General features: G+C 40.4%; 1 protein-coding gene across 1 annotated transcript; it reads right to left on the reverse strand.

The window, feature by feature from the left end:
* Window positions 1-12072: 12072 nt before the first annotated feature.
* On the reverse strand, window positions 12073-24224 carry LOC131230333 (probable enoyl-CoA hydratase 1, peroxisomal). The gene is made up of 3 exons (XM_058226203.1): window positions 23744-24224; window positions 14553-14835; window positions 12073-12667 (listed from the first exon to the last, which is right to left on the reverse strand). Exons 1-3 carry the CDS (start codon window positions 24154-24156, stop codon window positions 12566-12568), a joined length of 798 nt encoding a protein of 265 aa, XP_058082186.1. The 5' UTR covers window positions 24157-24224; the 3' UTR covers window positions 12073-12565.
* Window positions 24225-24936: the final 712 nt, after the last annotated feature.

The following is a 24936-nucleotide window of genomic DNA, read 5'->3' on the forward strand; positions in this document are numbered from 1 at the left end:
TTTGAAAGATCGTCTCGATTCATCTTCTGGGCTATGATTCATCTAAAGTGGGACCCATAGTTTGGACGGTTTAACTTGAGTTACAAGAAATCCACGTGTCAATCATTTGAGTTGATGCGTATGAATCTTCACACTCTGCATATCAAGTAACAACTCAATATAAAACTATTTTTATTTGCTTTCTTATCTTGTCGTTGGAGCGAACGCGGCAAATGGATTTGTTGGGGGAGAACGTTAGTAAAGCCTAGAAAATGGAGAATACTCTGGTAGAGTGTGACGAGTGATACACAGGCACTTGTAGTTGGCATGTACATAGCCCCAATTCAACGGCCCAAGTATCGTGTACCAATCCAGATGGGCCATAAGCAAGAAATTGTACGAATATGATCCTTAGCTGGCTAATTACTGGACATCTAAAAAGCTCAACCGTTCAAATTCAACAAGCATTTGCTAATCAATCAAATGTTAGGGTATCCCAGATAATCCTATTTCAATCTATCAATGATGGGCCCCACAACTTGAACGGTTTAATGAGGTTTTAGTATAATGTATGTGTACATTTCAAGGGGCATGTGCATGAACCATAATACTCTTCCCGAGCATCGAATAACTCCATACGTGATTCTTATAAGAGAAATTGACCATTGTAAACGCCACCTTTTACCCAGCGTCTTTTCAAAGCACTCCCAAACTCTACTTTCCCAAAGGAAACCATTCTGTACGGACACACTACTTGCGGACGAAAATATCCTTTCATAATCAGCCTCTTGCTACGGATTATAACCGTAGTACTAGGTTTTAAGCCAACGTCAATACAAGGGTTATTTCTCTGAAAATAGTATGCCCGTACAAAATAGCGTACTCTGGGAAAGTAAAGTTTGGGAGCTCCCTGAAAACACGCCGTGTAAAAGGTGGCGTCTACAATTGTCAATTTCTCTTCTTATAATCACCACCGAAAGGATTGCAAAGCATGATGCAATTGTCCAACAGCTTGAATTTTCAATGAATATACGGCCAAGATCATCTGTACACTTTCTACTAGGATACACGTGGCACGTTCTTACAAGATCCAACCCTTTATATGGTGGGCCATACTGCAAAAAGGCAGTGACCCAAAATTTATGCCGACCAAAAGTGGGCCATCCATTTATTATCCTCTAAAGCCATTGGATGGATGGTTGGGATTTTCTTCCCGATTTTGGGCCATTGACTAGCCTAGATCTTATACCAATGTGGCAAGTGTCCGGAGACTGCGGAACACTCTAGTAAAAAAGTATCTAACGGTCTGGATCTTTTTTCCTTGTTTATGTAAATAAAAATATGATACTGTGGCAGAGCGTGATGGATGATACGCAGTCACTCGGAGAAACTTACAGATTAAGTAATTCAAATGCAGCTGTCCAAAGTAATGGGTCGCAATTTAGATATATCATGAACCAAAATTTAAAATCATTTTATTACCTATCTCTCGGATTGGCAGAATTTAAGGGACGGTTGAAAATGGAAATTATCCAATGGTTCTATTTCAACAAACGAGTGTCCATGAATCAGGGGTCAGGATTATTCAACCAATACGATTTTCGGCATGTGAACTAGCGACAGTGGCTTTAACAATTTAATCGGTTTAATTTGAGTTCAATAATGCCACGTGTACAATTTTGAGCGCATGCGTATCGAACTTCCTACACAGCCGGAGTATCAAATAACCCCTCTTGTTTATATAATAAACACAGATGTTTGACGATGGCGTTCGGGCTTTTGGTAATGAGAAACTATAGAATCCTCGGTTCTCGGTCGGAGGCTTTCTGCACTATAATCGGCTTTTCATTTCTGGCAAGTGGGGCCCATGAGTCAATAATCCAGACCGTTGATCAGTGGGGGATGACAATGGAAAAACTACGCCCCAAAAATCTCATCTATAGGAAGATCAGAAACTTTGAATTAGTGGCCTACAAATAGATAATCTACATGGATCTTAACAGAATTCCAAGATTTTTAGTAGAATCTTTTAACAGAGGAGAAATATGGGCATGGCCCACCTGGGCCTACAACACCAACGGTCTGGATCAATGCACCATCAGCTCCATATACCAGAAATGACAACTCGAGTATACTGTTCGAAGCCAGATGAGGTGGCCTTTTAATCTGAGTATTTCAGAACATTGGAAAGAAGTGGGTCGACCAACGTTTTCACGTTTTATATATTTTCTTATTTTCCCTTCAATCAGGCCGTACACCTGGCACGGATTTACAAGATCTCTGCCGTTCATTCCCATGTGGGCCCTTGGTCGGTTGGTCACAAGCCCACAAATCATACCAAAGATGAAAAATAAAAAGGAAAATGACGCGAGGACGTGAGGTCGAGCACCGTCTTCCTCGAGAGGATAACTATTTCGAATCCTCACTTCTGTCGTCGACCGGGCCTTTTCTGATCCACCTTGGCCATGAAACTGTCTGCGACCCGCTCTACATCAGAAAAGATCCCGTGCCAATCTTTTTTTCCTTTTCTTTTTGCCTTTAGATGCATGGGTCTGTTCCTCTCCATGCAGCACACTTGTGCCAGATCTGGACCGTTCATCAGGAGGACCTTCCCTTGCATGGGCCAGAAAATGTTCGGTTTGCGAGCCCACCATGTTAATGGGCCCACAAGGTGAAGCCAACCATATTAGTGTAAGGTAGAGAGTTTTGCAAAGCCCAAACGTGTGTACAAGGCAGATCAAGTACACGCCATCACATGAGAAAGGATGGGAGACGTGTGCAATATCCATGCCGTTAATCAAGTAGATCGGAATTCGTAGATGGTATACTTCAAGAGTATATCTGTTCCATTTAACAGGTGGGCCACGATGTTGTAAACAGTTGGGTAAGACAACCTAAGAGAAGCTTTTCTCAGCCGCATATTTGTAAAGTGTGGCCCATGTGACGGGAGACTAACCTGATTTTTGGGCCAGAGCATCTAACTAGTGGTAGTCCTTGGAGGAATGGATTGGATCTCATGTCAATGTGGCATGATGGCACGTGTTTGTCATGTACATGACCTGCCTTGCTCAGGTGTATGGACCTTGTCGATGGGCCGGGACTGGGCCAAGCAAACAAAATGAAGACCCAGACCAAGATATGATCCCTCTTGAAAAAGAGCCTTTAGTGATAAGCGGGACTTATTTGATACTCTGACTCCGTATGACACCTGATACGCAGGCACTTGGAAATGGTACAAGTTTACTCGATTTGATAGACTACATTATGGAGCCCACCGTGTCAGATTCTATTAAGCGATTTGATCTTGTTTTTGTCAATCTTTCAACTAGAGGTGGGTAGGATCCGGCCCGATTCGACCGAACCGGTCAGATCCGATCCGACCTGAATTGAAAGCCAAGGTCGGGTCGAATCAAATAGACCCACTTCGATCTAATGCCAAACCAAGTTGAGTTTGGGTCATGTAGAAACTCGATCCAATCCGATCCGATCCGGATCGGAATTGAGTAGTATAAAGTCAAATTTTACTCTCTTTAAATTTTTTTTTTAAAAAAACCTTTATTTTTCTTCTATCCAAACCCTAACCCTAGTCGTAGCCCAAACTAACTTCCTCTCCTTTCCTCACTCTTTCTTTCCTTATTTCTCTTCCTCTTTCTCTCCCAATTTTCCTCATCTCCTTTCTCTCCCTCTCTCTCGATTTCCTTCATGTTTCCTCTATAGCACTAGAGACTTCGGCTCTGCTTGACTCAATCCAATCCGAATCAACCGAACAGACTTGACTCGATCCGACTCAATCTGAGTAGAACTTGGTTCGAGTTAGGCCAGCAAGGAATTAGTTTGGATCGATTCAGCCCTGTTGGACGCAATCCCAAATCAAATCGAGTTCTTGTCAGGTACTTGCAAAAACCGAATCGAGTCAAGTTAGACCTAATCCGGCCTGACTCGACTCGATGCTCACCTATACTTTCAATAGAGGAAGTCTCTCCCAATCTATCTCAAGTAAAAAAGAGTAGAGAACCTCATCAAGCATCTCTGGTAAGAGCTGATGGTTGATTCGAAACATCCGCACGGTGGACCTTGCACACATGTGAAGGAAAGAGCGTGTCCCACTCTCTCACACTTAACACTCTCTTTGTTTTTTAGCTCTTTGGGTTGACACCAAAGAAAGGCTTAGGCATCTAGGCTTTCTCTTTGTTAAGAAATGACTAGAATGCTAAGGTTCCAGACATGTAAAACTTATAATGCTCTATCATTTTACAGACTTCAATGTATCCTATAATGCTCTATAGCTTTAAAATATCTCCGCTTATCATAATCACCATTCTTAGTCAATTTCTGTGCTACTTTAGGAATGAATCAAATAAATTTTAGCTATTTGATACCCATCAAATATGATTTAAAATAAATCAATGGCCAAAACTAAAAATTAACAATCGAAAACTTCAAAAGTGATAACTTTCTTATTAAACACATGATGGAAACAACCCCTATAATCAACCAAGTAATCATATCTCGTATAGACTAGGTGAATATTTCAATGAATCATGTGTGCTCTGAAGATCCTAATACAAACACCCCCATTAAATTCATTTTTAATAGCTTATGATAACCTTGTAAAACAAGCTAAAGTATAATCAATCAGTACATCTCCATCCATACATCCTTATGTTTAGGAATTTGATGAAGTTAATGCATCCCTAAGTCATAATATAAACATAATAAACATCTCAATTTAGAAACATAACATTGATTTTACAACTATAAATGTCTATAAGTCTTACTAACGGATCATCCATGGCACACTTACACACTCATTTGGATAGGGGTAAGGTACATCGACACTAAGTCAATGTGCGATGGTGAAGATCGTCCATCATCCTAAAACTAAGTCAATCTCCTCACATAAAATGTCCATTAATCATAAATTGCATGTATCTTCAAAAACTTATATGGTCATCACCAAGAAAATGAAATCCATGAAATACGATTCTCATTCCTTGAAATCCTTCTCAAGCCCATTTTTCGTGAGTATTTACTAAGTTTAAAGAATAAATGCATCATGTCATTAATTAAAGTCATATTACATTGATTTTTTTTAGGACACAACCCCGGACATTGTATCTAAGCTAGGATCCACCACTTAGACTGGTTAAACAATCCTAAACTTTGATTCTTGAACACTTGAAACAAGAGCATTGGATATTTCATCTTAACCATCAAACAAATGTACGCAATTGTTACAGGATTGTGATAGTCAGATAACACATAAATGTAATTTTTGGTTTATGGAGCATCCAAACTAGTACCATAAGTTAGACGGTTTCATTCAAATTAATTGTATGCCACGTATGCAAATTTTGAGTAATTTTTAAGTGCGCGTATATCATCTATCATACTCCGCCAGAGTATCAAGTGCTGGTGATTTGTATTCGAAAGGTGGCTGTCTAACGTTACTTATCAAGGTTACGTTTTGGGCGAGAAATCTCAACTCTTGATTTGGTGGGCCCCATGCTTGCACTTCAGGTTCTTTCTTTGTTTCTTTTATCCTCTTTCTTTCTTTTGTTTTTGTTTAAAAAATAAAATAAAATTGGAGAGGCCCCACAAAATGTATAGGTTTGGATTTTCAGTGGGGCCCACCAAATATTGATTTCCTTGGAAATCGAGATTTTTGAAAATCGGATCCATTAGAAAACGAAGAGGAGAGAAGGGTGCCGTAGGAAAACTTGAGTCAGCTGCACTCCGACGCTCGACGAACCGGAGCTGATGTCATTGCAACGTATCGATGGCGGACGATGGAGTCGTGGGAAGAAGGACGGATGAGAAAGACCTAATTCGTTTTCGGGTTTTGAAGTTAAAAAACGTTTGGTAGCCTGCGGGACTATGGTGGTTCGTACACATCACTTATAAATGGAAACTCTATGTACATACCACGGGTTAGTTCTCTAACGTGTGAGAGAAGACTAACCGTGCATGAAATCTAGGCCGTCCATCAGGTAAATCACCCCATTTCGGCCTTGATCGTAAAAATATGGCTCATTTGACATTCGGATGGGCTATCCCAAATAAATTATACCTAAAAAATCTAAACCCATATGGTGTGGTCCACCTGTGAGTTGGAATACTTTGATTTTTAGGTTCGTTCTATAATCGTAGTGATCCACATCAGATGAATGGACTGGATTGCATATAACACCACGAAAGGTCCCATGCAAAAACCAACGGTAGTTATTCTATCTCACTGTTTCGTATGTGTGGCCTACCTGAGCTTTGGATTCTTATCGTTTTGGTTTCAACGGTTAAAATGAGGCAGCCTATCTTATGGACGGGATGGATCTCATAAAAGTTCCACCCTCGTGGCTCTCGGTTTGCGAAAGTAACCTTGATAGGTACCTAGGTCGTGCTACGCCAGCGCGGTTCCGTAGAACTTGTACAGGTGGCATGTAGGGGTGTCAATGAGCCGGGCTCGGGCCTGAAAATAAATTCTAAAGAAATCCGGACAAAAGACCCGGCCCGAATGTTCAAAACCGGGCCGAGAGTACCCGGCCCGGCCCGTTGACAGACCTGCTGGAATGTATACGATGAGGTTGGCTCGTATGGTACCGGTACCACCACAGCTTCTTGTGGTAACTACCGGGCTTCTGTGGAGTCCACGTCAAATATAAATCCGATCCATCCCGTCCATTAGATGCGTCCTTTGCTGTTATAACATAAGGCCAAAAATCATCTCGGATGGAGACTCAGGTGGGCCACACCACAATGAATACTCAGTAGGGGAGATCACAACCTATAAAATCTCCCCCGTTTGTTGGGCCCACCAGTATATGCCGTCTAATCCATTGATCTGAAGCGACCCACTGGCTAGAAAATCTCGCCAAAAATAGAATATTTGAATCCCGAGATTTTGAAAATTGGTTAATTGTGCAAAAATGCGTGAGAATTTAAATATCTCGGCTATCTTTGTCATAACAATGACAGCTTCTCTCCAGCCACAACGATGTTTTACTGTCCTCAGTTTGGGATCACGGCGCATATCTTCAACCCGAGGACATGCGCAATAAACTCGGTTTTTCAATTTGCGTATATTAAGGCACATTTTTCGCTAATCCAGACCGTTGGTATCTTTGACCCCACCCAGTTGATGAACCATGTCACAAAAGTCAGATAGATTACAAGATCATAACCACAACTTTGGGCTTTTTTCAATTGAAAGCTGAAACACTTGTATTTCTCTTCTTAACTACCTATTAGGAGGTCACAGAATGAACGGTTAGGATTGTCCCATCGAGGGTATTTTGGGGAGATGGTCATAAACTGTGAGACATATAAGCCAACGGTCCAGATGATAAAAAGGGGCCCACCAGGAAAATAATCAATGCCCTTTAGTGACAGGTCATGAAATCAACGGTAGAAGGATAATGTCAATTCAGACAAGCTTTGGAGATTCCCTACTTTTCTGATGTTAGTTAGGATCTATGCACTTTGGACCACTTAAAGTATATTCCTTCACCGACTCGTATTCGGTAGTAGTGACCCTTCAATCTCCACTTCGGTGCTGGAAAAGCTCTGTGGGCCCCACAACGCTGTATATATGTTAGTTAGGATCTATGCCGTTCATCCATTTTTCCTGCTCATTTTAAGTCGCGAGCCCAAAAATGAGGCTGATCCAATTCTCAAGCAGACCACACCGCAAGAAATAGTGGTGATTGAATGCCTATCATTAGAAACATCCTAGGGCCCACTGTAATGTTTATTTTCCATCCAACCGTTGATTAGGTCACACTAACCTGGATGAAGGGAAAACACAAATATCACTTCAATCGAAAAACTTTTGTGGCCTCCAAGAAGTTTTTTAATGGTTGGTGTTGAATCACCAGTGTTACTTACAGTGGGGTCCACTTAAGATTTGTATAGACATCGATAAAACACATACATCATGGTGGGGCCAACGGAGCTTTTCCAACACTGACAAGCATGGGTAATTGAGGAGTCGCTACTGATTCGACTCTTTCATTCACTACCCTTTCTAAAAGGCCAGCATACAAATAAAATCATGGCTACTATTATTTTGATAACGCATCTGTCCAACTTAGGTTTGTTTGAAATGGACTTGAATGGATATGATGTTGTTCTATTTATTGTCGTTTGCCAAATGCTTTTTTTCTAAATAAATATATGTGGCTATTGTTTACATTAGGGTTTGTTTGGGAGCGCATATTTGAAACTCCCTGGATTCAAAACCCCCTGGATTTGAAATCCTCTTGTTGCTTTTGGCAACCTAGATTGAGAATCAACTTTAATCCAAAAGTAGTCATTCATTGTATATTTGTAGTGGTTTGAATTTAATTATTAAATCAACTTTAATATCTCTAATTAGTGAACTTATGTAATTTTTGACACAATGGTTGTAATAAACCCATTGAAGTATCTACCTTACCAAAAAATAATGAATTTCCTAGTCTTGGATGGGCCACAAGCATAATATCATGTCCGAGTGACTAATTAATGATTTGCATGGACAATACTTGGATGGTGTTGATCATCGTATTAAAGTAAATATAATGATGCAGTTGATAGTCTAATTATTTTAGGATATCATTAGTGGGTCATCTGTCCAATAGACTAATAGTCTAGTGATACACATGTTACACATGCAACTACGAGAATGATTTTAGATGTAATCCAAGATCTCATCTTGGATTTGAAACCCCTTATTTAGGGGATTTGAAGCACTTGGATTTGCTACCCTCAATTACTTTACGGTGCCAAACAACCCAAGGGATTTGAAATCCCCCCAAATTCATGGTGCCAAACAACCCCTTAGACATATTCGCACATGTGGTATGCTAAGGACTTGTGTATTAATATAAGTACATAAGGCACTTGTGGGTATTTGAAAGTTGATTGTGACACATGTTGTGTGGGTGAAGATAGGCGATCTTATTCCCATATCATCGACATGTGTGGCTTATGAGGCATGCATGTATGTAAATGATAGCTATTGGTGTTTATGAAAAATTAGCTAAAATCAACATCTCTTCACAATAAAAAATTCATATCTTAATTAGCATTTTGGACAACCTTATCTTTAATTTATAATGATTATAGATATATATTATATTCAAATAAAATTGTCTAAATGAAACTTTTTTCCACGACCCAATGAGTCTCAGAGGATTAAAACTCAATTTTCACACACCTTATTGGTTACAATGAAATCAGGTTGCATCAATCGATACATGATTAATATTGGTTTTCAACCATATCTTTAACTCTTGGTAGAGATGCTTCTAAAGGAGTGTTTGAATGCAACTAATCCACAATCGACAAGGCATTTTTCAAGAAAGCGAGAACTCTCCAATGTTTAACAAATTAGATTAGACCACAGTTTAAAGTCACACTTTAGCAGGTCATTTGGTGGTTGAAATGAACTATGCAGAGATATAATGGTTATCATATAAGTTATTTAACTATTATTAAATATATATTTTTTAATTATAATGGGCCATATGAATTGAGAATTTGAGCAATATAACCTATGTTTTGAAATAAGTTACATATGCATGTACATATTGCCTTAATAATGCTTCGAATATATTTAATTCTCTTAAATGTAATTATATTTTAATTAAATTTAATTAATTAAATAATTGGGGTTGGCTTTATGAATCTTGTTTGGCAAAGTACAAATCTCTAATAATAGGCAATCCTAAACTCGTATCATCAAGGAGTGGACAAGCCTTTGTTTCCTTTTTCATCACTTTAATCTAATTGGTTTTAGATATAGAAAATTAAAGGTGTGGATATGAATAGAATAATTAGTATTTGTAAATTTCATGTTTAATAGTTAGTTTTTAAATTTGATAAATAAATTCTTGAAATCACAATTTTATATAAAGATAAAATAATTTTATAGAATTCACAATTTTCTTTACAATTCAAATAATAAAACACATGAAATTAAAAGAAAATATTTTTATTTAACAAAGGTTTCACTTACCTAAATAATATCTTTGGTTTTACATTTGTCTTCCTTTGAAAGACAATCCCACTAATATTCTCTTCTCTATTCAAGGTGTCCTTTTCTTGATCAAAACAATTTTCATTTGCTTTTCATGGCTTATCTTCTTCTTCTTTTTCTTCTTTTTTTTTTCCATACACACTCACACCACACATTCAACCACTCACCAACCCCACACGAGCGCTTGATCCCATCATCTCAATTTTAAAATAGAGTCTATCTATCGTTGAGCCATGGAATAAGACCGACTCTTCATCACTTATCTAATATTGGACCACTCCTCTACAATGTTTGGATGATCTCCTTCTTAATATCCTAATCTTTGTAACACTCAAATCTTTTATCATGCTGCTTTCTAACCACCCAACATTCTTGATAGGAACATTGATCCATCTATATGCATGCACATGGACATTATACATGTGGTGTGTCTTTAAGTCCCGACTTCCGATCCATGGCTATGTGCGTTGAATTTCGACCGTTGGCTTTCTCAAATTTATGATTTATCCTAAATGGGCCCCAAAATTTTGATGGTTTGGATTGAGGAGAGAATCCATGTTCCCTTTTTGTGTAATAATTCATGTTCCTCGGTGACCATCTTATCATTTTTTTGGGATTCTTTCTTTTGATGAAAGAGAAATATTTTTGTAACGACAGAAAAGGGCAAAACAGCCGTGACTTAGAAAAAAGGAGAGAATCCATATTCATTTGTCTGCTTATAGCTTTTTTTTAAAGCCCACCCCATTTCAAAATGGGACAGATCCAGCTCATGGGGGCATCTATACCATTGCTGCATACGTAACATACATGGATCGGATTGAAACTGACCGTTTGATGGGCCAAATGATCAATGGACCACAAAAAATCAATGTATTTCGATAATTGATGACTCATGTTCATGAGAAAAAGGTCCTTTTATTAGATGGTTAAGATAGTAAAATCAAAGCGATTTTCATTAGTGGGGCCCATAAGATACCTCGCTTAGATGATCATGTGTAGTACCTCCGATCAGTGCATCACCCCATTCTGGAATGATTACAAAATGAGCTCATTTGAGAGCTACTTCCTTTTTTGTTTTTTAAAAGAAAAAGGTAGATACTCTGGCAGAGTGTGATGGTAGATAAGCAGGCACTAATAAATTGCACACGTAGCATATAAGTAATCCAAATCAGAGCGTCCATGTTGTGGGTCGTATGCAATTTAAACTTCTGTCTAGGGCTTGGGCCCAAGGGTTGAAATCTAGCCGGTTGTCCTGGTCGGTTCAGGCCAATGATGAACGGCCAGCCTGGCTTGTTTGGCTGTCCAATCATTGATTTGGCCGAAATTACAGGAAAATAATCTGCAATTTAATGACATTAATGAGCAATTTCCATTTCAACATGCATATGTAGTTTAAAGACAATCATTGGATTCGAGATCATATTTCAATTATGTAAACCATTGCAAAAGTGGGATATCATATATGAACGATATCTGAAACGATCTTCTTAGATTGAAGTACTTATCATTTTTCTCTTTTCCTAACAAGGCTAGCCCTGTCCAGTGCCGCTCCTATTCATGATAGGCTATTAATGGGCCAGGCCCAATCACAATTTCCAAATCCAAATTTCAAATAGGACCAGCCAAACAGGCCCATCCCACCATTTCAAAATCCAGGCCTAGGCCAGCTCCAGGAGTGGACCGTTGGTAGCCCTATTCATGGAAAGGAATGTACACAATCAACAAATGCAATATTCTTTTATATATATATATATATATATATATATATATATATATATATATATATATATATATATATATATATCTTTCTTTCTTTGCAGTGTTAATCAACACAAGGGTCCTTCAACCATAATGGCCTGATGGGCCCAGATACAGCCATGATCAGAGGCGTAGATGAACGGCTTAAAAATCATGTAGACAGGATGATTTTAACTGTCAGTTAGACGGTTTCCATTTGTCATCCATGGTGGGTGCCCACATGATGGAAGGTTCTTATCATTTTACACAGCTGCATGTAGACCCACCTAGCAATGTTTTTCAGATTGACGGATCACGATCACAGACAGAGAAGCAATAAATGAAAGCAAAACACAAAAGAAAATATGGATCCATGCTGCTCCACGTGAAGATTATTACATCCACCTGTGAAGAAAATCGGAGATTTTTCACTGTGCAGAAATTTCATACTACAATCACAGCCAATTCACCAGAAGCATTGAGGTTTACGGTACAACCACCAAACAAGTAAAACAGAATACAAGAGGCCTCAATGCATTTCAATCCGATCGACGCTCGTGGACCCTTCAAATCTCAATTAGCACAGAACTTTCGCCTGGAGATGGACAGTAGCCTTGTCATTATACAAGCGCTGTTACAACACTGGGTGGATCGAAGGAGGCGGTAACAAGGGAGAAAAAAGGGGTAGAAAAAAGAGAAAAGATCATTGTAAAAGAGGAGGCGGAGACGAGAATTGAGGGGACATCGCATCCTAGCATGTCTGGAATTTATTTTCAACCCCTCTTTTGAAGCATGTCAATGTATTTATTTTTGTCGATGAACATGTATTTATGTTTACAGTTTGGAAGAGGGCTTCGAGCTTCGGCCTGCTATGAATTTCTGCATTTTCTCGAATTGGTCCTTCGGCATTCCATCATAGAAGGCGTGTGCCCTCTCCTGAGGAAAAAAACATATCAAACAATGCTCAAAAAGAGCGAGTTACGAATGCCAAACATGCCACTTTCACAAATCAGTTCCATGAAGATGATTTTCACTAGGTGTGCCACACTTGTGTGATGAGTTAGATCATTAATGGTCCATTAATTCAAATGGCGCCGATTTGTGTGCCAGGCCAACTTCATGATGGAACCTACCATTTCAATGGTGCATCATGTTGGTGGGAAAGATTTCATGGTACCACAAGTTGTGGACCTTACCAGTATGTGATCAACTCTGAAAATATATACGATGTCAATGGGAAGTTTGAGCTGTGTTTGGATGCCTAACTGAATTGAATTGCAATTTGCAAACCCTAGTTTACTTGTGGGGAAACAGCATTACTTAATGATGTTTCCTCGTATTCTCTATGAGAAGTTGCCTACAAATTGCAGTTGAGGTCCTTTCAAGTTGGACTTGAAAGTGGCATAATTTCAATTTGAAGCTGAGTCCCACAACATGAATGCTAAGGGCCTGTTTGGTAGCACCACTTACAAATGAGTTCATCTCATTTTTAATTAATCATAATTATGTATTAGAGATTTTTCCTTGGGAGGTGAGATCCAATGGTACTGGTACTACCGTAAGCCTAGGATGGACCAGGTGGATGTGGGGCCCACGTGATCTATGCAGGAAATCCAACCCATCCATCAGATGTGTGAGCTCATGCTACCCCAAGGTATAAAAAATCAGCCTGATACAACACTCAGTTGTACCTCAGAACAGAGAATAAGATGGGAGAGAACGCCCACCCTTGATTTGCACCAGGCCCACCTGAGTTGCAAAATTGCTTGAATGGCCTGGATTGGGCCCCCTATTCAAATCAACAGTAGGCATCCACTCTCAAATTATTCCTTGTGGTGTGGCCCACCTGAGGTTTGGATTGGGCTGATTTTTAGGTACTGGGACTAATGTCACACGTCTGATAGATGGGTTGGATCTTGGATGTCCTGAATACATCACATGGGCCCCACTTCTGTCTGGTACCACTGTAGCTTAGGGTGGTACTGGTACCGCCAGAGCGCACCCCTTTTTTTGTGTACAGACAAGTTATATAATATCTAAATGTGTAATTAAATATTACACAAAATTAGATCAACTCATTTTTCAAGTGGCCGCCAAACAAGCCATAAGGCAAATAGTGATTTTACTATTGCAAGTCAATTTGATAGTGCATCCAAACATGCAATTTAGCAATTCCATGTTTTCAGTGTGGGTTAAAAGGTGGATTTCCTCATGGTCTCCTTAGCTATTTATATTACTAATTCCATGCTATCCGGCTTTCTTCAAGTCAAATAAAAAAAAGTTCATTTGGAAGTGCCTTTTTCTCGTTTGGAAAGGGTTTTCAGAAGATAACAACTCCTGATTAAGAAGAGGATTAAAAAAAGGGGAGGGGGGGATCATAGCATCCCCCTTTTACTCTCACTTTTGTTTTACTCGAGTTCTTGAATTCTCTTTCCTTTCTAGCTCGGTGATGTGTAGGCCTAGTTCTTGAATTCTCGTCTACTAGCATGGTGATGTGTAGGTGGATTCTGATTCCGAAACCTTTAGAGAATCAGGTGAAGATAATAACCATGGAATTCTAGATAGAATTGGAGTCTTTATCAAGGAGAAAAGGAAACACAATATCCAGATGCCAAAATCATCAGGCGGGATTCGTATGGTCTTGTTTTCGTTTTGGGTGGTCCGCGCCACACGTCACCAATCAAGGGGTCTTTGTGACGAATCCAACGACCTTGGTATCCATGGCATTCCCAGTTCATGAGAAGAAAGAACATGGAGGTTTATAAAATGGCGTGGAGTCTTAGATAAAACATTTACTAAAGCTGAAATGGAATCACCTCACCTTCTCTAAGGCAAGAGCATGGCTCAAGTCCAGTTTGAAGCCGTCGTTGATGACCGACTTGTACCTCAATACCATGTCTTGATTATTCCTGATCATGGCCTCTGCAACTTGTTGAGCTTTCTTTAGCACCTCGCTCTCTTCAACGACATGGTTCACCAGCCCCCACTTTTCCGCCATCTCCGCAGTTATTGGCATGCTTGTAAGGGACACTTCTCTAGCCCTGTTTGGCCCAATAATGCGGGAAAGCTTCTGAGAAAGGCCCCATGAAGGAAATATCCCAAATCTGCATTACATATTTGTACTTGTGTCAGTCAAAGCACTCAAGATCAGCATCCAATTTCTTCATTTCCTTCTTGTTTTCTTACCCCATTAAGAACTGCTTGATTCCCATTCAAAAAGAAAAAAGAACAAACCACTTTGATTCGTTCAAATCACTGATCCATTCATATACTTAAATCAAAGAAACAGGGCATACAGACGAATGTTCGTGCAATCTTTAGATTCCAGTGGTGAGCTCTACCTATACTTGAAAAGATAAGGGAAAAAATTAAAACTACCTCCTGGTTGGAGAATTGCTGGAATTTAATATTCATTTTCAGTAGAAATGTGACTTTATAAATGGAAGTCACAACTAGAAAATCACAAAAGAGTTTATACTCATTGAATTATTTTGACAAACTATATACTACTTACCAAACAGATAAATGCACAAAAAAGAACAAACCCCCTTGATTTGTTCAAATCACTGATCCATTCATATACGTAAATGAAAGAAACATGCCATACAGACAAATGCTCGTGTGATCTTTTGATTATAGTGGTGAGCTCTACCTACACTTGAAAAGATAAGGGAAGAAATTAAAACTACCTCCTGGTCAGAAAATTGCTGGAATTTAAGATTCATTTTCAGTAGAAATGTGACTTTATAAAAGGAAGTAACCAACTAGAAAATCACAAATCTTTCACATGTAAGAGTTTGTACCCATTGAATTATTTTGACAAACTATATACAACCAAAAAGATAAATACAGAAAATGTTACTCCTGGTGTATGGTGCAAGTCCAAGAGTCATGGACTTAACAAAACCTCAGGAGGCAACGATGCTATCTTGTTTAACAGGATGTTGTTGGGGCCCTAGAAACAACAATACTGTTTTGTTTGGATAAGGGTTTTTGTGGACAGATGAGTTGCATCTTCTGTGGGGTAGATACAATCCTTCAAAATTTAGATCCTCTTAAGTCTCCTACGCGTCTTAGAATTTCATGTGCATTTGAAGAGAATTGAGGGAAATACACAACAATTGAACATAAAGACGAACGGACCTATTAGATTTTCAGTATTCCTATTTTATGGCGATGAAGAATCAAACTATCACTATATTATTCATTTTCCTACTTCTTCCAAGCACACTGGCTAACCCAAGGGGTTCTAGGTTTTTTTTCTACCAATCCGGGCCACCCTTCACCACCCCCATGGAGAATCAGAGATGGCCTATAGGGTTCATAACTCCTACTCTCACTACATGACGCTTACCTAGCCATCACTTATATTGGGCAACACTACCCACTTGCTTGAATGTTGCTGAGCCGTTTTTGGATATCACAAGGACCTCCCAAGATGGTAATCTTAATGTGGTCGATTTACCCTCTTTTGCAATCATTTTTGCTACAGCATCCTCTGCTCTAGTTAATTTTCCAACCTCGCCAAGAGTGATTTTTTATGTATGGTCGTGCTGAAGGAAATATTAGTTGAAGTAGATTCTTCCTTTTCATCAAAAAAAAAAAAAACCCTTCCCAAACTGCACAAGCTTCTTCCAAAGGATACGGTTAACAAAACATGGCATTTTACAAACCAAAAAAACTTTTAAATTTTAGGAGGATTATCTAAAGTTGAAATAAAAAGGCTTGCTCAGCTATGTCAATTAGAGGCACTAGTAACAGAGCTTTTGTTATCTCAAAGTAAACGTAGAAGGTCATCCCCAAACTTGAGAAAATGCTCAAGGTGTAGCTTGACTTTACATAATCACGTTGTCATTTTTTATTATTTAAGTTCAAGATGAGTAAAGAAATTTACTGCTAAAGGAAGCCCAAGACTTGTTTAAGGCCCATTTGTACACACCCTCCAAAGGGGCCTAAACATTGTTTTGATCCAAATGGCAGTTGATGTTATGCGTTTGGATACACTTTGCAAACCCCGACTCATCTCCAACTCAACAAATAACTGCTAAAATGCCGACTGGCCAACCGAGTCGCCAAAAAAGTAGGACTTGAAACCCCCTTTTTCAGAAACCTCCTTTTGAGGAAATACATCCAAAAGGGCCCTTAAGCTTGAGAATTCAAATGGTTGCAATCACCGTTTTCTGTGATTTTGGGGTTTGGCTCGTGGCCTACCAACAGTTTCGAGAGCAATATATATCTGTGACACACACGGTAGGAACCATAATCACAAAATGTATAGTGTTTCCTAAGAATCTTCATAATGAGAAAGTAGACCTCAAATTGCAGTTACATTTCTTTGAAGTCCAACTTGAAAGTAATGCTAACAGCAATTTGGAGCCACTCACTAGTTATATTCCCCTTAGAATATCTCCGGGTGAATATCCTTTTTTCCAATCTCTCTCTTGAAGTTCTAATACAAATTCAAACTAAAAGAGGATTGTGATAAGGCAGAGAGTTTAGAAATGAAAAGGACAAGCCCTTATCTCTATTGTGTCTGAACTTCTAATCCTCCAAGTTCTTGCCTTTATAAAAAGGGAAGCATTCCCTTGGTAAATGCACTCATCCTAGAAATTTCCTGGTGAGAAAATCGGGAATAACAAGAGAATACCAGATTGTACATTAGGCTACCTTTAGATGATCTAAAACATTGATCGTGTCCAATAGCCATCCTAACCATGGATCAAAGGGGTGAATACCACAAGAAACAATTGAGATTGAATGCCCACCATTGAAAGCTTCCTGGTCCAACAAAAGTTTTGGATCACGCTGTGTAGGCACCCCACCCAGCAAACCATGCACCAATCTTGAACTCGAACAGATGACTTGAGAGCTTGGTACCCTTAGGAAGCCTACACATCCAGTCCAAAACCCAAATCTATAATAAGGCCCAAGGTCCCACAAAGCCACTGAACTCCATAGGAAAATTTGGAGGGCAAACTCCACCAGAGTGGCAATTATATTGCCGTCCACGGTTATTTGGATAGTTTGAGGACATAGCAGGTCATCATAAAGTTGCCTCAAGTTGCTGCGATCGAAGAGCCCACGGGGGCGGCAATAACATTGCCATTCAAGCCCATTTCAATGAGTTTGAGCATGCGGAGGGTCACCCCAAGGGTTGTTGAGCCCCGAAATGCAAAATTTATGTGAGGGAGGCAATACAAATATTTGCAAATCTAGAAAGATCCTGAGATCTCTCCCAACATCTCCAGACAGCTATAAAGAGAGGTCCTCTATGACGGCATTTCTGCCCAAGGGTAAAACAACCATTTTACCTCCCTCGCACGATGGAGTTACTTGTTTTACCACTTATCAAAGCAAATTCGTGATGCCATGTGTCCCCCGGCCAATCAAATCACTCCACATGGCATGTTTGCCCTCTAAGTTGCTACTAATTACCAAAAGACCAAGCCATCCTCAATAAATAAGGACCCGTCCCTCTCATTTCAACAAGAAAAAACTCTTAAGGAGATAAACTTGGTACTTGAGACAGGCAATTTCTCCACCTAAGGAGAGAGTGAGGGTGAGGATAGAGAGTGAAAGTGTATCCCATCCATCCACGCCTTTCAACCCAGCCTATACAAGCATCCAAGCTATCTCTACAGTTCAAGATCGATAGAGTAGGGTTAGTATTCAAGAACTATGGTCATCTCCTCCTAAGAGGAGCGTCGTAACTCTCATTTCCTCCCACATTTCCATGGGCATGAACGGTCATCCAATTGTCCATTTTATTTTTGTCTTTACATTTACATATCATCCCTCTCGTACACCCCTTGCTAATAGTTTAGGTAACCCTTAATTGTATGCCCTACACCTTGCCAAACTTCCAGATTCCAATGTATCAAAAGTTAAGCCTTGCTTGAACATTCTTATGTTTTTTATTTGTTCATTAGCATATCACATTTATCCTTCTTTTCATTTTTCTGCAACTACTATCTCCTCGAATCCAACCCAAGTGAGACATTGCAATCTCCATGGTGTTAGTATGGGTGAGTAGGGGTTTATTAGTCGGTTTCTAATGTTGTCAACAACTGGCTAGTTAGTTATTATAATGCCTTCCAGAACCTTGAAAATCTCCCAAAAAACCTAAATCCCATAAAGTAAAGACCACACACAAGTGTGGGTGGAGAAGCGTGCCTATCCCCTTCCTTCTCAGTCACCAAGGTCGTTACCTAGCATCTTCAGTCACAGACCATATCTAGGAGTCATCTTAGTTGGGGGGTCTTTGATTCCCAAACCCAAAGCGATTCTACAGGTCCAACCGGCCGTAGATTCTAGGCCTATATCGGCCAATGGCAACTCCAAGTCTTATCAACACATCCATGCAATCCATACCATTGTCGCACAAATTGCACACCTCGTAGTGCGCATGAGCAGGCATGAGCACAAGCTAAAAATAGTTCTTTCTCTTCATCCGATGGTAATTACCTTGTGAATGGGTTGGTGTGGACACCCCCACCTTGCATGTGATGACCAATTGCAGCAAGATTCGGACTATGTATGACTTGCGAAAGTCCACATCCGCCAACCCTTAAAAGCTGAAGCCCATACCAGGCCCAAAATCAAGCCCAGAGCCAAGTCCTAAGCCTAAGCCAAACGCTGAGCCAAGCCAAGTCCTAAGCCTAAGCCAAACGCTGACCCAAGCCAAGTCCCAAGTCTAGCCAAACCTAAAGACAAAGCCAAGCTCCAAACCTAAGCCAAATGCAAGCCAAATTCAGGATAAATACAAGCCAAATTCAAATTAAATTCAAGTCCAAATTTGGACCCAAATCCAAGCCCATACCCTGTAAAACCTTTGTCCAGCTCAAAAGCCTAGAAGCCCAAAGGCATCCACAAGGCCCATGGGATCTCCGGTAAAAATTTGGTGGTGTGAAATTGTACCTTGTTTACCAATTCAAGGTAAGAATCGTTGGAGGGGAGAGAAAAGGTACTTCTCCCTCGGAGGTTGCGCTTGGATTCCATAATTCTTGAAATGCCTTTGACCCCCTCTCTTTTTACCATCTTTACCACCCCTCTTGCTATTACAACACTCCACCTCACCTTTTGCCCTCCAAAGTTCTCCAAATTAACATTATGCCACTCCCTTTACGTATAAATACCTCTCTCATCCCCTCATTTCTGCACAAACCAAAAGGAGGAGAGAGGAGAGCTCACCCCCATATCTCCCACATTCTCTCCCCTTAGCCCAAGCCATTCACCCAACCAAACCCATCCTTCCCAACCATCCTAGCCTAGCCCATCTTGCCGATCCTACTCACCTAATCTAAGCCATCCTACCCAACCATCTTTAGCTGTTCACCTGATCTTTGGCTCTTGGATTTGAACATGAGGCATTCTAACTTTACTTTTCAATGTTATAAATTCATCTTCACATACAATCATTGTTCGACAAATGTTTCTTAAAATGACCCATGTAGAATGAAATCTCTAATATGAACGGTTTAGATTCATCTAAAATGCAATCCACCGTGACAAACTTGCCATGCATGGTATTTATGGTACGTGGGCACCTTACCTTATCAAAACCCATTCAGGTCCATCCTGTCCCGCCAGATAATCTCCCAATGTAAGAGGACCTAAACCCTCTACAACACTTGTTTTATGCGTGCGTAAACACCCAAGCTTGTGGGGCCCACCATGTTGTATATGTAAAATCCACTCTAGCCATCAAGTTTTATCCTTGATTCTAGAATGATGTGCAAAAAATCGTAGAGATACACGACTCAAGAGGACCACACCACATGGAACAATGGGGATGGGAACCCAACCATAGGATTGTGTGTGGGGCCACCATGTGTATCTTCCATCAAACCCGTTAATTAGGCATAACATACCAGGATGAAGTGAAAATACAAAAATCAATGTGATCCAAATATTAAACAAGCAACACTAGGTCACCTTAGCAGTTTTAAGAGACTTTTACATTCTTCCCAATAGTGAGGCCAATTAGAGCTTTAATCAGGCTGATATTTTGTACCATGGTTTAAAAAATGGTTCTCGCTTGATGAACAAAGCTGATTTATATATAAAGCACGGTGGGCCCACAAAGCTTGGGTAGGCGTTGTATACGATTCTGGTCCATCATAAGAGGCCAGTTCCTCTACAAGCGTATGTGATGGAATCCTCTACAACACCTGCTTAACACAGCATGTAAATTACCCGTCTGTGGGGACCACCATGTTGTAAATATAAAATCTACCTTGCCCATCATGTTTTATCCTTGAGGTAAGGCCCAAAGGATAAAAATCAACTCAACCTACAACACAAATGGACCACACGATTGGAACAATGGGATGGGATGCTGACCATAGGTTTGCGTGTGGCCACCATGGTGTATCTTTGAGCAATTTTACATTGTTCCCATTGTTGTGGTCCATATTGGTTTTTAATGGGGCTTATCTTTTGCATGTACAGTCAAAATAAAGGTTATCGCCTGATGTAAGGAGTGGATTTTAAATACACAACATGGTGCACAAAGCTTGGGTGTTTTACATGTAGCTCAATATAGATTATAGACAATATCAATCACAAGTGAGCTACATGGGTCCACTAGGTGTTTTTATAGAACCCAACATTGCCCAAAATGCTGCCCCCCCCCCATGGAAGTTGAACGCCCTAAAAATAAGAATGATCCAACAATCATATGTGCCACCGCGTGAATTTGGACATTTTTATAGTTAACCAGTATTTTTTATGGTGTGATGTGCATAACAATTGTATAGGCTGATTTTTTAGCCATCCTATCGTATAGGCTGGTTTTTGAGCCATCCCATTGTCATGGTGGGACTTACATAATGCATAGGTTGGATGGCATATACACATATGATGAGACCATCGACAACCATCCAAAAGCCTCCTAATGCCAGCAGTGTCCCACATGATGGTTGGATCAGCCTAATATCTTGGGAATTCAAATTTCATGGTAGGGTAACCTTGATGGAAAGGTTGCATCCTATTCACACACTCAGGTGGGGTCACTTGTATAATAGGAAATAAATATAAATATCTATATTTATATAAATATAAATATAAGTGGGGTATACATGAGTAATTAGTAAAATTGGAATATATCTTCAATGAAAATAAGAAGAAGATGACACCTGCATAAGATGAAACGTGCATGTTACAAGTAGAAGATGACACTCGTGGGAAAAACAAGGAGGCGAATCTAGCCTCTATCTTTGCATTACTTCTATGACACGTGCATGTTACAAAAGAGAAAAGTACAGGAAACAGGGAGTATTCCTGTGGGACCCATCGTGATGTATGTTCCTTACATCCACAACGTCCATCCGTTTTGACAGCTCATTTTAGGCATAATCTGAAAAATGAAGCAGATCCAAATCTCAGATGGACCACACCATAGGAAACAGTGGAGATTGGCCATTAAAAACTTCTTGGGAGATACAAAAGTTTTAGATCAGGCTGAAATTTGTGTGGTCCCTTCATCCAGGTCATTGTAACCTTATCAAAACATTCCAGTGGCCCCCAATAAAAATTTTAATGGTGAGCATTCAACCGCCACTGTTTCCTGAGGTGTGGTCCACCTAAGATTTGGATCTGCCTCCTTTTGGGGGTTATGCCCTAAAATGAGCTGTCAAAACGGATGGGCGGCGTGGATGTAACGCACATAAATCACGGTGGGCCCATGGTTAGGGATCCACCGAAGCCGCGCTCGTATATGGTATTGTCCCTCTCAATTACTTGTATAACACGTATGCATTTCCTTAATAAGTACGCGGATTAGGTAGCCAGGATCGTACCACCCTCTATCAGTGGTATGGTGACGTGGCGAGATGTGATGGGAAGCGGATTGTGTACTGAGTAACTCAGTACGGTGAGCGTACTGAGTAAACTCAGTGGCCCCAGTGTCATTCATACATTATATCCACTCCGTCCATCTCTTTTAACACATAATTTTAGGGCTTTATCGAAAAAATGGAGTATATACAAACCTCAAATGGACCACACCACTGGAAACAGTGTGAATTGAACATCTACCGTTGAAAATTTCATGGGGACAACAGAAGTTTTAGATCAAGCTGATATTTGTGTTTTCCCTTCATCCATGTCTTTCTTATCTTATGAACAGGTTGGATGACAAATAAACATCACTGGGGGCCTTAGAAAGTTTTCAACGGTTGAAATCAATACTTCCACTTTTTCCAGTGGTATGGTCCACTTGAGCTTTGTATATGTATCAATTTTGGGTTGAACCCATAAAATGATCTGGAAAAACGAATGGACGGCGTGGATAAACCACACGCATTCGCGGTGGGCCCAACTGAGTTTACTCAGTACGATAAGAGCGTACTGAGTAACTCAGTACGCAATCCGATTCCGATGTGATGGGTGACTATCAAAGCATTTCTCTGACATGTGTCCTTCCCGCCGTTTGGCTGGTGACCCCAAAAAGAGCAAGCTAGCTGATGTCAAAGCTCTGTGGGCCCCACCATGATGTATGTGTTTTATCGGCGCCGTCCATCCATTTTGCCAGCTCATTTTATGGCATGAGCTCAAAACTGAGGGAAATCCAAAGCTCGAGTGGACCACACCATAGGAAAGAATGGAGATTGAACACCTACCGTTGAAAACTTCTTGGGAGCTGGATCCAGCTGATATTTATGTTTTTCCTTCATCCATTTGAGATTTTATGAACAAGTTAGGATAGGAAATAAATATTGCGGTGGGCCCCAAGAAGACTTCAACGGTAAGCGTTCAAACCCTACAATTTCTAGTGGTGTGGTCCACTTGATCTTTGGATCTGCCACACTTTTGGGCTCATGTCCTAAAATGAGCTGCCAAAATGAATGTACGGCGTGGATAAAACACATAAATCATGGTGGGGCCCACAGAGCTTTGACACCAGCTATCAAGCTGTCGTTGGGGTCAGCAGCCAAACCGCGTGCCTGACCAGCAAACGCGGAGATTCACCCACACGTGCCGGGAACGTCCGTGATGAAATTACGAAAATACCTGGCATGAGTGTCGATGAACTTCGCGTTCTTCCCTGCGACAAGTACATCGCAGGCGAGCGCGATCTCGAAACCCGCAGTCACTGCGAACCCTCCGATCGCTCCGATGATCGGCTTACGGCAGTTCTCCATCTGGAACACCGGATCGGTGTCCATGTTCTTCACGTCCCCCTTGAAAACGTCTTCCGCAGCCGTCAGATCCACACCCGAGCAGAACGCACGGCCCGCCCCGCATATGATGATTACCCGCACGGATTCGTCCCCCTCCAGAGCCTTGAATGCTCGGGCCAGATCCGTTATCATGGGTTTAGTGAGTGAGTTGAGCGATTTCGGGCGGTTGATGGTGATGATGCCGATGCCCGTGGGGCTGCGGTCGACCTTGATGAGATTATCCTCAGGAGGAGATTGGGCCATTTAATGGACGGTTGAGATTAATTTGAGAGGAGAAGGAGAAGGCGGGGAAGGAGAAAGGGTTTCCCTCGCTTTCCTTATATCTATAGACTTCTGTTGCTGCATTTAGCCTACTATGTTAGTTTTGCACTATTTTAAAAAAGGTGGTGACTTATGTAAGAAGGGAATGATATACAACCATCCTGACCATAGAAATTGTGGGCCCCGTTGTCTATGGAGCATGTTCCTAAAATCAAAATGATAAATTAATCTAACCGTCCACTTAATGTCTACGAAATGGATGGTTAAAAGAGAGTGAGGTGCCCAAATTTCAAGTGGAAAATCAGATCAACGGTAATAGCATTCCAGTGGAAATAGAAATCAGTGTTTTGGTCATACTCCATCTGAAGCTGAGTCAGCAATTTGGTCGGTACAGATTTCCGTAGAACCGTGGAATTTGTATGTTTGAATAATCACCACCAATTTATAAATGTTGCAAAACTAGCGTACGATCTACACGGCGAGTGAGATTTGGTTATCAGCGCGTGACGACGTACACGTGTTTTGGATGGGTTTGAGACCCAAAACGCTTGCCTACTACTGTAGTCATGTGGCGGCATGACTAGTTCACTGACGTGGATGAGATCCACCCGTCCATCAGGTGTGCCACCCTTTTTTTGATAGGAATAAAAAAAATGAGGTGTATACCAATCTCAAGTGGACCACATTACAGGAAACAGTGTTGAATGAACTTCAACCATTAAAAACTTTTTGGGGGCCATAAAAGTTTTGGATAAAGATTAT

This window comes from Magnolia sinica, chromosome 17 (assembly GCF_029962835.1).
Source record: "Magnolia sinica isolate HGM2019 chromosome 17, MsV1, whole genome shotgun sequence".
Lineage (NCBI taxonomy): Eukaryota > Viridiplantae > Streptophyta > Magnoliopsida > Magnoliales > Magnoliaceae > Magnolia > Magnolia sinica.

Excerpts from the sequence above, each read along its gene's own strand:
- LOC131230333 (XM_058226203.1), bottom strand. The coding sequence starts at position 24,156 with ATGGCCCAATCTCCTCCTGAGGATAATCTCATCAAGGTCGACCGCAGC. Across the intron at positions 14,836-23,743 it reads TTCATCGACACTCATGCCAG|ATTTGGGATATTTCCTTCAT; the intron begins GTATTTTCGTAA and ends TATGTAATGCAG. Across the intron at positions 12,668-14,552 it reads ATGCTCTTGCCTTAGAGAAG|GAGAGGGCACACGCCTTCTA; the intron begins GTGAGGTGATTC and ends TTTTTTCCTCAG.